The sequence below is a fragment of the Cydia pomonella genome, chromosome 4 (genome assembly GCF_033807575.1).
Source record: "Cydia pomonella isolate Wapato2018A chromosome 4, ilCydPomo1, whole genome shotgun sequence".
Taxonomy (NCBI): Eukaryota; Metazoa; Arthropoda; class Insecta; order Lepidoptera; family Tortricidae; genus Cydia; species Cydia pomonella.
The window spans coordinates 21294499-21308654 of record NC_084706.1 but is presented as its reverse complement, the minus strand read 5'-3'; the positions used below and the strand labels follow the sequence as shown (position 1 = coordinate 21308654).

Genomic DNA, 14156 nt, shown 5'->3' with positions numbered 1-14156 from the left:
AATTTTTTTTTTTATAATACGTCGGTGGCAAACAAGCATACGGCCCTCCTAATGGTAAGCAGTCTCCCGTAGCCTATGTAAGCCTACAACTGCAGAGGAGTTACATGCGCGTTGCCGACCCCCCTCGTTGAGCTCTGGCAACCTTACTCACCGGCAGGAACACAACACTATGAGTAGGGGTTTTATTGCGTTCCATAGATTCCTAATGAGTTATTATATATTAATTAGAATAAATTTCTAAATATAATCTCGCTTATTTTTCCTTTAATGAATAGAGGAAGAAAAAGGCGAGATGTATCTCTTAGTTTAGATTTTTAGGGTTCCGTACCAAAAAGGTACAAAAGGAACCCTTATGATGCGACTCTGTCCGTCCGACTGTCTGTCTGCCACATCGCTAAATATCTCGAGAACCACTTAAGCTATCGATTTGAAAAGAATATTTATGAATAACGCTAACCCAGACACATTCAAAGTATTTTTTTATTAATTATGGGAAATGCCCAATATGAAGAGGGGGCAATTTTAAATTCTAACGGGGAATCATTTAAACGAGCTCAAATTATTCATTCCAAAACATTTTTTTAAAGGAAAATGTAATAAAAAAATACCGATACCCGTTCCCCCTTAACTTCAAGTTTACCGACGAAAAATTACGAATAATACACCTTTTTTCAAAAAAGATTTGACGTGTTAGAAGCTTGGCTCTACAAGAGATCTGGTAACTTTTTTACTGTGCGAGCCATCATCATCATCATCTTGGCAACATTTTACATGAAAATGGTTTGATGGGATCTATTTGTGTGTTTATAATGGATAATATATTATGGCCAAGTTAATGTAAAGAAAAACAGTAGTGTATATTTCCAGCTCCAATGTTCCCATGTATAATTAATCTATGCAATATAACCTTACTCCATTATATCGTAATGTGCAACGCCCAAAGATCCCTGGCCCAATCAAAATTCTATCCCAAGCGAACCTGAGCCTAAATGAAGCCGTAACCTTAGGTCAGAAAGCTCCAGGCTGAACCTTTGACCCACACAGTCCACACACAGATATGGTAAGCAACAGTATCTTGTCTTTACTGACTAACAGACCATAAAATCATTCACCCTTATAGTAAAGTTTTTTGACTAACTGGAGTAAAAACAATTTTGTCTCCCGTGGCGTTTATGTTATATTAACTGGATATATATCCTCAAACTCGTAAAATACATATGAAAAAGGCCCACAAAAATGTCTTTCTTACGACAAAAAATCAATCAGCTAAGGTCTTGCAATTATAGTCGTTAACAAACATTTAAACAATATTTATCTGCTTACTTCTGCCCGCGAATTTGCCTGCGTAGAATAATGATTTTAGTGATGTAAATTATATACCTGATTTGATCTAAATCTAAGCGTGAATAGGCAGACACAGATATTTAATAGACAGATACATCAGAAATAGTGTATAATAGGATATTGAGCAGGTAATTATCTTAGTTCGCAACTAAGTACTGAGTGGACAGATTGTAACTTGTTACATGGTACAGACATTTGAGTTCAAGTACTGTTTAATAACATAACATAACATTCATTGCAACAGATCAGAAGATAACATTTGTTTGTTTATGTTCAGATCACAGATTATGCTCAGATTGCAAGACTACCCGAGGCTTAGTACAACTTTAGGATTATTGAGATTAATTACCGATCGCTTTAATGATAAGCTCGCAGTTTTCACTTAAAATTATTGGAGATAGAAGCCATATAATATTAAATTTATTATTTCGTCGGCTGAGAATATGTTTGTGTCATACCAATTTTTGACTAAAATCGTTTTCTAATGATTTAACAAGTTTAAAAAAAATCATAAATATTGTGCCATATCGACATTTTACTATAAATTATCACAAAACTTGTGACATATCGAAAATTTTGTGTTATGTAATACTTACATTGTACATTAACATTTATTTTATTCGTCAAAAACGGATATGGCAATAATACAATTTCTTTTAATGCTTGATAACCACTACATTCCAAATATTTGTATGGTACTATAAATAGTGGAAGCGGCGGTGGCCGAGTGGATAGACGTCCGACTTTCAATCCGGAGGTCGCGGGTTCAAATTCTGGCTCGTACAAATGAGTTTTTCGGAAGTTACGTACGAAATATCATTTGATATTTACCGCTAGCTTTTCGGTGAAGAAAAAGCCTTTTCAAAGGCCTATAGCCCAAGCCCTCTCGCGCATGAGAGGAGGCCTATGCCCAGCAGTGGGACGTATATAGGCTGAATTATTATACGCATATAATTAGTAAACGCATGCACCTAAATGATATATAATTTCAATATTTCCTAAATATAAAACTCTTCGTAAAATATATTTTTTTGCTTCATTTCGCTCTCCTGGAAATCAATGTAAGTGACATATTGCACAAACGTATTCTCACCCGACGATTTACGTGTGCATCTTAAGATTTAAGCACGTAATATCTTTCTAAATGATCTCACGTCATTTGCATCTTGTAAGCCTTTAGTTTTCTTTCACCTATATTTATCTTCTTATCGTCTATGTATATATAGGCGCCTCATCAATGCATTATCTTATCAATTACATCTGTACGAATCGTATAAAATTAAAATTTTGTATCAACACCTACTCCACTTAACATTCTCGTCGCACCTCCCAAAGAATTTCAATTTAAATCCCCTATTTAATCACTTACGAATAAAAATCTCTAGTCACCGTGCGCTGCATGGCAATACGCGGGCCTATTCCACGCGTAAAGCGAGCGGCAGTTGCGTCTAAAAGTTTGGTAGCCCCTGTTTTATAAAGTAACATTTACACTATTTATAGTAATGTCATAATATAACAAGGTCACCATAAAATAGTCAATAATTTTTAATAATCTTGTATGCTAGTCAAGGGAAAGCATATTATAAAATACACCCTATAGTTAGAACTTATTTATACGCTTGTAAATAAATTCACTATGTCTCTCATTGCATGTTTCTTGTGTAGCAACAAGAAACATGTAATTACAATAAAAAACCAATTCGGTATGTTCTCATTTAAGTAAATATGGATTATATTCTTATGGGAAATATTTTTTCACTGAATTGAAAGTGGCTCTGTGAGATTTATCAAACCCTCATGGCTTCGCCGTTTTTAAATTATTTTAAAAACAAAAATGAATAAACAATCTCTATTATTATCAGACCTGCTTATAAAATTTCACGAGATATTGTTAAGAAATGCGCCGTGTAGGGAGTAGCCGGGTAGACGGCAAAATTCTTATTATGAATACTTATCTGATCCTATAAACAATGTTGTTTATCATTTCTACAGCTTAAGTAGACGTCCAAACTTGCTTTTGCGATTGATGTGCGAAATAAAAAATATCAGAAAAGTCTTCTTTGTCAGTCGGTTAAAATTAATAAGACTTCTTATCACAATGGTACCTAATGTTCAATTGAAATTATATTTAAACATAATACCTAAACGTATGTTTTTGTTCACTTTGACACGTTTATTTACACCTTAGTAAAAGTGTGTGTATATCGTTAATTGCCTTACAAAGTGATCTGTTTTCATTCCACGTCTTTACTTAAAAATTGAATTTTACCAATTACGATGCCCTATGTCTTCAGTACTTAATGTTATGTGCCGCAAATAAAATGGATCTAGCAACCAGCCAGCTTTGGCAATGCCGAACAGGGGCTAAGGTCATTAAATCACTTGTGCTACAGATCCTATTAAAAAAGTCATCAGTTATCCCTCCCCACCTGAGCCTTAAATCTGTGGCAACCAGGATTCGTGTTTTTTATTGGATAAATGAAAAACGTTTTCTTCATATTTTTAAATTCCCTGTTGACTTTAATTGTACATATATTCTTAACCATAAAAATAAGATAAAGATAGCTTATTATTCAAGTAGGCATATTAAAATGCACTTATGAACGTCAAATAAAGCTACACCGGTTCCAACCCTACAACTCTGACCCGAAAAGATTTAAATCCCCCTCAATTGGAGGAGGGTATCCCAATATGGACCGGCAAGAAACTCGGCTGGACACATCTTTTCAAAACATACATCTTATAATTAACATGCATTAAATATGACAAAAAAAAATAATACAATTTAGATTACTATAGAAATCATGCAATTACATACAGTAGCTACTTTTCTTTATAGAAACTTGATTAAATAAAATAAAAGTAAACATTTTTTTTAATAAAAGCTTTTTTTAAATGCTCTAAAAAGAAGACAATAAAATTTTCCTTTAAAATTTTAATACTTAAGGCCACGTATGCTTGACCAGCAGCAAAGAGCTTCGAGCCTAAGTAAACAACGGCATGGTCGACATTACTACCCTGCATTTTGTGTACTGTGCAAGGCCAACATAATACAATTGGCAGCATTCTTCGTTCTGCGGTTCCGTGACTATATTTTGCTGGAAATTGCACAGATTTGGGCTGAATTAGGTGAATACAATCTTTACCGAAGTCTATACGGACGGATGGTAGATCAGTGTCATACATTTGTGCTCTTCGGAAGCAGGGCCATATAATTTCTGTAATATGTCCAATAGCACCATTCACCAGACCTTTAGACACATCTACATTGTAACGCAACATCACCTTGGCCCCAACGAATATTTCTAGCTCCTTAGGTAGCCCTCCTGTCTTGTTTATATCGGATGGTATAATATTATTCAGATCTAAGTTGTCAGTTTTTCGAGTACAATCTACTAGACTATCCTGTGCTATGATTTTGTTAATAGTTATACCACGAGCTCGGAAATGTTCGAGAACAGTTTTGTTGTGATTGTATACTTGTTGGTTAGTGGGATAAATTCGCAGGGCTTTTTCAATCGCAAATTCGCCAGTTGGTTCTTTGTTTAGCCGATTCATTAAAATAGCAAAATGCTCTGATTGAAGTTCACCAATTCGTAATGCATTCAGGAGATCTTTAAAGGTTGTGTCTAAAAGCTATTTAAAGGCTATCTTGTTGTCTCATATTTTCAGTCAATTCAATTAAGGAGAAGCAACGCCATAGGTGCGTTGCTGGGACAAATCTAGAGGGTTGATCGAAAACTTGATTTCCTCGCACAGGAGGTAACTGCATTAGGTCACCAAATACACAAATATTGATACCACCAAATAATAATTCATTGTTTTTGAGTTGTTTAAGTCGGGAATCCACCATAAACAGCATTTCATACGGGACCATAGAGATTTCATCAATAAATAAAAATTCTATATGTTGCCACTGTTGCCGCATCAAGCGCAAGTAATTACCGGTAAGAATAGGCATTTGCGCTATTCTTCCATCCTTCTGGACCGGCAATTTTAGTGTAGAATGTAATGTGGATCCGCCCACTAAACGTGTTGCCACCCCTGTAAGCGCACAAACTTTAACAACTTGCTTGCCATAACACCGATTTGCTTGGTTTTTCAATAAGTTAAAGAGAAAGGTCTTTCCAGTCCCAGCGTTACCTGTTATGAACAACCTCAGACGCTCATTGGTTTGGTCATTTAGCTGTTCTGAAATACTCTTTGTTATGAATAAAAATGCATCCTTTTGTCCAACATTCATTGCTCTTCTAGCATTCAGAAATTCGTCATCGGTCATGTGCTGTTCTGGCATCTCTAATTCTACTTCAAAATTTTCTTGTTGAGCTTCTTAATTCAAGACTTCAAAAGCATGAATTTAGTTAAAAGCATTCTCCAGTTGTCTGTCACGCTCCCTAAATGTCTCCAAACGAGCGTTAGTTGCGCGGAGATCAGATTCTCTTGCCAGAAAAGCTTCTCTTCCTGTATCGTAGTTGACAATTAATTCGCTCTCATTTCTGTACGGAACATACTGAAGAAGTAAGCTATAGTAATAGTTTTCTGGGTCATTGGCAGCCACAAAATATGGCACGCGTACGACGGCAGAAACATTTCTGATTACCATTTTACTATTATCTGTACTTACAGAACTTGTAATTAGTCGCTGTCTGGTTTGCCTTTGTGACGGTTCATACATATCAACACATTCTTCCGTTTCTTGGTTTGATTTTACATAATAAGGTTCAAGGAGCATTGCAAATTCCAGAAGGAACATATTATCAAAATCATAGTTGGGATGCTCTGTAGGCCGTTTTTCGTAACGTTCGATTATGTTACTACAGTATCCGGTAGCTGTCCCATTCGAATCAAATTTAAGGACCCTGTATCTCTGTTCCGGTTTTCTTGTGTTTAAAAATGTACATTTTCTCGAACTATCCCTGAAATTTAAATGACAGAGCCTATAAGCACATTCGCACGCAGACACTTGCCTTTCCTCAATATCCGCATACATACTTTAAACAGTTTACGTGATATATCTGTTTCTTCACATTGAATCTCGCGTATTGCTTGAGCCACACTACTATCAAGCTGTGTCGGCTCAGATTTAGAAACGTATTTGGCTATGTGAAATGCTATGGCTTCATTTGTTCCGCATGGCTGAATATCCATATTGGCATTCCATACTTTTAAAAAAGTTGGGTTATAATTATTAACCCAGCCAGCTTCTGGTTCTCGCTTCAGAATACAGATTCTGCCTTCGTTACGAATAAATTCTTCTGATGAATGGGACACGAGACGAGTTTCAGCGCATTCTTTTCTCGGAAAACCAAACCTACATGTGGGTGATTCTGAATTGTTTTTATAGCATGTATGTGTATGTTTGTGCAATTGATTTTTCTTTACCAGATCGTGCATTTCAGATGTCTCAGGCGGTAGATCACAACTACACACTTTATTAAGCTGACGCAGCCCCTCATCCGTATCGAAAGATGCGTGACCTTCCACCCAAACTACCATGTGAACATGGGGACTGCCACGATTCTGGAATTCGATTCTCCACCAGTAGTCTTTTATACAACCATTTAAAACTTGATTGTTGTTTAACATAAATTTCATAAGGGCATTGAAACGATATATACATAAAATGTCTACTTACTATGACAGGATACTGTTCTATTAACCGCTGCGAAGCTATTATGTCCAAATCTTGCGGATTATCCATTGGTCGTCCATCGGCAATAAGAAGAGCTTTACGCATATCCAACCAGTTTATGTCATTACAACTGAAGGTTAAAAAGTAAGTTGGTGGTCCTAGACATCGAATTTGCGCCAATAGTTAAGCCAATATGCCGCTGAGCCTCTAAGGTTTTTAAGATAAAGATGAACATCTTCGACCTTGCCATCTTGGCCTTCAACTTTTTTACAGCAAGCAGATATTGTTGAGTTTACCCAGTGGTACTCGAACATTGATAGTGCGTAAAACAAGTAGTCATTTCGTTGAAACCTAGTATCGTTTCCTAGAATTCGATATTGGAAATAATCAAGAGGTGAAGTTTTGATATTTCTGTGTTGATTTAAGCCATTTACTCCGTAAGGCAGCAGAAAGAACCATACGAATTCTTCTGCTTTTCGTTCATGAGCCACATTGACGATGTTATCTGTTGTTTTTCTGGTAATTTTGTTGACATTGTTTGACGGGTTGAATCACTGATGCAGCCGCGATCATGCGCTCGTCGCGGTTGGCGCGGACACGGCTCGCACTCAGCCAGTACCACGCACTGAGATCAGAACAGTCCTCAGTCGATCGGGTTGATACCGGGTTTACACTGCAATCCACAGTATCTTTCCTTCTTTAGCCGTACGGTGCCAGAGAGCAGGACAGAGGCACTGCATAGAGAGACGGTTGTGGGGTTCGTGGCTGCGCCGCATATAATATCCGATCTCATCGCAAATCTGGACTATATTGACGTCCTCATTTTCATCTATTTCTAAGTCTAGTGCTGCTCGCCAGGCCTAGTTTATGTGTCGATTTTGCATTATTTTCGAATCATAAAACGCCATTTTTTAACTAACTAACTTGCTGTTTCTTCAACGTTGCTCGATTCAATAATTGTTTGACCACAGAATAACTAATAGTACTACCGTTTGACGCGCTTATAAACTACAAATAAAAATCCTCTTCATTGAACTACCCTCATTTATTTTCTTGTCTTCTAGCCCTATTCAACAAAAAATAAAAAAATATATTTTCATTTTAATGACGAGGAAAAGCAAACTTTATTGTCACCCGACACCTTTGTTAATACACATCAGGCTTTTCTAAAGAATCTTGATGCAACGTTATCTCTTATTTTTTCGTATGCTGTGTTTGTTTTTGAACTAATGCATGTCTGTAGACCTTTGCAAAACTTAGCTGGTATGATAATAGTTTATATTAATGAACAACTTACTTAGTAACCAAAATAATATAAAAATTGCATTACTTCGAAGTTTAATATATCGGTTATAACTTTGTTACAACTGAAGATACCTTGTCTGTAATTTTGTGTATAAAACAGTCTGCCAAATTTTGCGGGGATGGGGCACATCAAATGTATCGGCCCGATTCGAAGAATGATTAAGACATGTTTAAGATCTTTAAAAGATCGATAACTAAACGAAATATCAAAATTGATGTTTATTTCGATTCCGATGTGATCCCAGTAAGATCTATCTACGATATTTCTAACGTCAAAGTGACATTGGTTGCCCGAATCGAGCTGGTTCTGTCAATTATACGACATACAAACGATATCTAAATGAGAACTTATCTAAACCAGAACTTATCGTTATCGTATCTCATTCTTTGAATCGGGTCGTATGGCTATTTCTACGTAACGTACAGTAGGTTTCAAAAATTGTTACATTTATGAAATAAGGACTATGATAAGATAAAGATATTTTATTATTCAAGTAGGCATATTACAATGCGCTTATGAACATCAAATAAAGCTACACCGGCTCTAACCCTATATATCTCTGACCCGAGAAGATTTAAATCCCCCCTCAATTGAAGGAGGGGCAAGAAACTCGGCGGGTCAAGTATGTATTCATATTTTTATTGATAAAGATAATTATCCGTCAAGATTAGGTACATAAAATTGGATTACATTTAACTAAATGTAAATTATAGTACACAATGATTGTATTGTTTAAGTATAGTACCTAAATGGAATGGAGTGGAATGGAATTCAATACAAATGTCAATCATTATTATAAATAATAATCAATGTACAGTGTAATCTTCATTTTTCTCGCGTTGTCGCGTTACCACGGCTCATGGGAGAACACGGGGTTCTGTGGTGTATTTGCATGTGTGCGTCCGCGCGCACACAGGCGCGGCTACTTGTAATGTACAAAAACCAGTAATAAACGAGCATCTATCAGATCCGGTTGTTTCACTAAAGTACTTGTAGACACCTCACTGGCGACGATCCGTGACTTACCCGCGTGTGTATTTAAAATAATTGTTATTTATAATGGCTACTACTTTTATCGGAAATTTAAGTCATTTTGACCATAACACCCAAGAATGGGAAATTTTCAGTAGTCGTTTGAAGCAGTTCATTGTTTTAAACCAAATTAAAGATGAGATGAGACAGGCAGTGCTACTGACACATCTGCATGACGATACATACCGGCTGTTGAAGAACCTTGTGTACCCGAGTAAGGTAGAAGAGGTCGGGTACGACGAGTTGTTGAGGGTGCTCGACGGTCATTTTACTCCGAAGAGGTGTACCTTCGCTGATAAGACCAAATTCTACGAGGCTATGCGTGACGTGGGGGAGAGTGTCGAGAAGTGGGCGGCTAGGATCAGAGGACTCGCCGTACACTGCGAGTTTGGAAACTCGCTGGACATGCTGCTGCGGGACAAGTTCGTGCTGGGGCTACGCGCCGGCAAGGAGCGCGAGCGACTCTTCGAGCAGGACGCCACCACGCTCACGCTGGCGAAGGCGATGGAGCTGGCACAGCAGACGGAGTGCGCGCAGAAGGCACGCGCCGATGCAGTGGCCGTGGCCGTGAAGCAGGAGCCGGTGTACCGGGCGGGCGCGCAGCCGTCCGCCGGCCGCCGGGACCCCGAGGCGAGGACCTGCTCGGTGTGCGGTATGAGGAGCCACGACGAGAGTAGGTGCCGATATAAGTCCTACCGGTGCCAGCTGTGTGGTGAAAAGGGACACCTCAAGAAAGTGTGTACTTCCAAGAAGCAGTCCAAGAGTCGTGTGAACAATGTTGAAGCGACAGAGTTCTCGGTAGAAGGTGGGGACTGCGATAATTGCAAGGAGTGTAAACTTCTAAGTTTAAGGTACGTTAATTATAAACCAATATTACTTAATGTATCTATTAATAACCTTGAATTGAACATGGAACTGGACTCGGGCTCCGGTGCTACCATTATTAACGATAAATTATACAGGAAAATATTCCCTAATGTATCATTATATAAAAGTGATTTAAAAATGTGTCTATACAATTATCATAAAATAACGCCAATAGGTTTTTTCGTTGCGAAAGTAAAGTTTATGTTAAAAGACCGATTTTTGAAAATTTATGTTATAGAAAACGGCGGCCCGCCATTATTGGGCCGTGATTTTATGGCGAAGTTTAATTTGTCATTCACAGTAGATAACAAATTTGTTACAGATGTAAAAATTAATCAGAGCTCGAGTGAGGTAACAAGGTTATTAGAACAATTTAGGAGTTTATTCGAAGAAGGGTTGGGCAAATTTAATAAGTTCAAAGTACACTTGCAATTGAAAGAGAACGTTAAACCTAAGTTTTTCAAACCGCGGTCAGTTCCGTTTGCTCTAAAAAAACGGGTAGAGGAAGAAATCGACCGGCTGGTAGATTTAGGTATACTCGTACCGGTTAATTTTTCTGAATACGCAACGCCTATTGTGCCTGTTTTGAAGGAAAATGGCAAGGTCAAAATTGCAGGCGATTTCTCTGTCACGTTAAATAAAGACATGGTTATCGATAAGTATCCGATGCCGCGTATAGAGGAGGTGTTTGCTAAACTAGGCGGTGGTGAAAGTTACACGAAACTAGACCTTAGCAACGCGTACAATCAGTTCGTTTTGTCTGATAGCTCTCAGGCGCTTACGACCATTAGCACTACAAAAGGTCTTTACAAATATACTAGGCTAGTTTATGGTCTCGCCAACGGCCCGGCTATTTTTCAACGCGCTATGGAGTCACTGTTGGTAGGTATTGACGGAGTCAGCTGTTGGTTGGACGACGTGTGTGTGACGGGACCGACGAACGAGATTCATTTGGCGCGATTGCGAGAGGTTTTGTCTAGGTTTAGTGATGCAGGTTTAAAGTTACAGAAAGAGAAATGTGTTTTCTTAGGTAGTAGTGTAACTTATTTAGGCTACGTTATTAATAAAAACGGCTTACGAACGTCTCAAAAAAAGGTGGAAGCTATTCATAAGGCACCAAGGCCGACTAATGTAACGGAGGTAAAGAGTTTTTTAGGACTCGTAAATTATTACCGTAGTTTCATTCCGAACGCATCGAACATGTTAAGTCCGTTACACGAACTACTGCGCGCGGAGGCAAAATGGGAGTGGGGACGTTCACAGGAGGAGGCGTTTCAGGCAGTCAAAAGGGAGTTAGGCTCTGAGCGCGTGTTGGCTCATTTTGACCCGGAGGCTCAGCCAGTGCTCAGTGTGGATGCAGGACCTGGGGGGTTAGGTGCCCTTCTGGCACAACGCGACCCGGCAACCGGTGCCGAGCTCCCACTCGCGTTCGCCTCGCGCGCGCTCAACGCTAGCGAGAGGAACTACAGTCAACTTCAGAAAGAAGCCGCGGCCATCATTTTTGGTGTTAAAAAGTTCCACCAGTATCTATATGGCAGGCAAGATCCGTTCATTTTAAAAACCGACCATAGGCCTTTGTTGTCCATTTTCGGCAAAAATAGCGGCATTCCTGTCATGACCGCTTCCCGGCTACAGCGATATGCAATTATTTTATCAGCGTATAATTATAAGGTTCAGTATATAAGCAGTGCGAATAATCTCGTAGCTGATTATTTTTCTCGTGCGCCGTTGCCTAACATGAACAATGATGAGCATAACGAAGATTACGATGACGTGTCTTATTTAAACTTTTTAGACGACAGTGTGACTCCCGTGACAGCTGATAAAATAAGACAAGCTACCGGAAATGACCCTACACTAAAAAAAGTTTTTAGGTATATGAGTCTCGGTTGGCCGCGAAAGATAAGCTGTGCATCTATTGTACCTTATTTTAGATGCAAAGCCGACTTACAAATAGATCATGGTATTCTTTTCCGTGGTCACAGGGTGGTTATTCCGACAATATTTCGAGATCAGCTGTTACGTGAATTACATACCGGACATTTAGGTATTGTCAAGACGAAAAGCATCGCGCGCGGTAAGATGTGGTGGCCTAACATTGATGGCGATATCGAGCGCTGGATCGGCTCATGCGCCGCCTGCGTGGCCGTGCGCGCCGCCCCTCCCCGCGCCGCTCCCGCGCCTTGGCCGCGTCCTCCGTCTGCCTGGTACCGGGTACATATCGATTACATGTCTATTCATCAGAAAGTGTACCTAATTGTCATTGACGCATATAGCAAATGGTTAGAGTGTCTTTTGATGGACAAAGGTACTACTACTCGAGCGCTGATATGTAAACTTAAGGAAATATTTTCCAGATTTGGCGTACCGAATGTCATTGTATCCGACAATGATATTAAAATTAATTCGGCCGAATTTAATTCTTTTTGTGCAATGAATGGCATTCGTTACGTCACTTCTCCAGTTTATCACGCGGCCAGCAATGGTCAGGCCGAAAATTCTGTGAAAACATGTAAAAAGATGATTAAATGTATAGATAAAACAGATAAGTCAAAAGTTGAGGATAAACTAATGGGCTTATTATTCGAGTACCGTAATACTCCCCATTGTTCTACGGGCCAAACTCCAGCGAGTTTGATGATGGGCCGTAATTTAAGATCACGGCTAGATCTTGTGATACCAGATGTTAATAAAACTAAAGACAATATTGACAAATGTGTTATAGACAATTGTAGAAAATTCAATATCGGGGATCAAGTATGGGTTAAATGGTTTACTGAAAAAAAAGAGATCTGGGTTTTAGGCACTATTCAAAATAAAATTGGTAACCGAATGTTTTTGATTTATGTGCATACTAAAAATACTGTATGTAGACGCCACGTAGATCAAATGCTTATGTATACAGGTGGTGAATTTGACGTTATTAATGAAACCGAGGATGCCGGGGCTGACGAGGACTCGTGGTCGCCACCGCTCGAGCCGCCGCCAGCTCCGGCTGGTTCCGCGCCCCCGGCGGCGTGCGTGAACCCTCCGCAATCCTCCCTCCGGGCTGACAGTCCCCTACAGGCGGATGTTCAGCCGCGTGACGTAGTGAGCGATGAGTACGATACCGGGCTTTCCGGGGAGGAGGAGGAAGTAGAGGAGCGTGAGGGGTCGCGCGCGCCGGCCGCGGTGGTTCCGGAGGCCGCGGAGGCCGCGGTCGCACCTGCCGCGGAGGTGGCGCCCGCGCCCGCCGACGCACGGTTGCCGCCGCCGCTTCCGACAATTACTAGACCGAATTTAAGGCCTAGAGATAAAAATATTAGTTACAAGTGTTAATGTTATTATGTGGTTTAGTTATGTGTGTGTTAGTTATTATACACCTTATGTAGTGTTAAGTACTGATGTATTGTTTATTCTATTGGCAGGTCTTACAATTAACGGTGGAGAAATGTGGTGTATTTGCATGTGTGCGTCCGCGCGCACACAGGCGCGGCTACTTGTAATGTACAAAAACCAGTAATAAACGAGCATCTATCAGATCCGGTTGTTTCACTAAAGTACTTGTAGACACCTCAGGTTCACTTGGCAAGTAATCTTAAGAATTAGCGACTAGTTTTTTCGAAAGCGACTGCCACCTGACCTTCCAACCCAGAGGGTAAACTAGGCTTTATTGGGATTACTCCGGTTTCCTCCTAACCAATATTCTCTGATTCGATCACGCAGGGAAACTCCGAGCATAGCTCGCTCCATTGCTCTTTGAGTGACCTTGAGCCTTCTTATGAGGCCCATTGTGAACGACCACATTTCTGTGCCGTACGTCATCATTGGCAACATACACTGTTTGAAGACTTTCATCTTAAGACACTGTGGTATTTTGGATGAGAAGATGTTAAGAAGCTTTTTAAACGCTGCCCATCCAAGTTGGATTCGACGAGCAACCTTTTTCTTAAAGTTGGAGTTACCTAACTGGACTGTTTGTCCCAAGTGTATATA

General features: G+C 39.6%; 1 protein-coding gene across 1 annotated transcript; it reads left to right on the top strand.

Moving 5' to 3' along the window:
• Positions 1 to 9164: 9164 nt before the first annotated feature.
• On the top strand, positions 9165 to 13700 carry LOC133517249 (uncharacterized). The gene is made up of 2 exons (XM_061850468.1): positions 9165 to 10165; positions 13589 to 13700. The coding sequence occupies exons 1-2, from the start codon at positions 9342 to 9344 to the stop codon at positions 13599 to 13601; spliced, it is 837 nt and encodes a 278-aa protein (XP_061706452.1). The 5' UTR covers positions 9165 to 9341; the 3' UTR covers positions 13602 to 13700.
• The last annotated feature ends 456 nt before the right edge of the window (positions 13701 to 14156 follow it).

Bases quoted from the DNA above. Each gene is read 5' to 3' on its own strand.
- LOC133517249 (XM_061850468.1), top strand. From the start codon at position 9,342: ATGGCTACTACTTTTATCGGAAATTTAAGTCATTTTGACCATAACACC.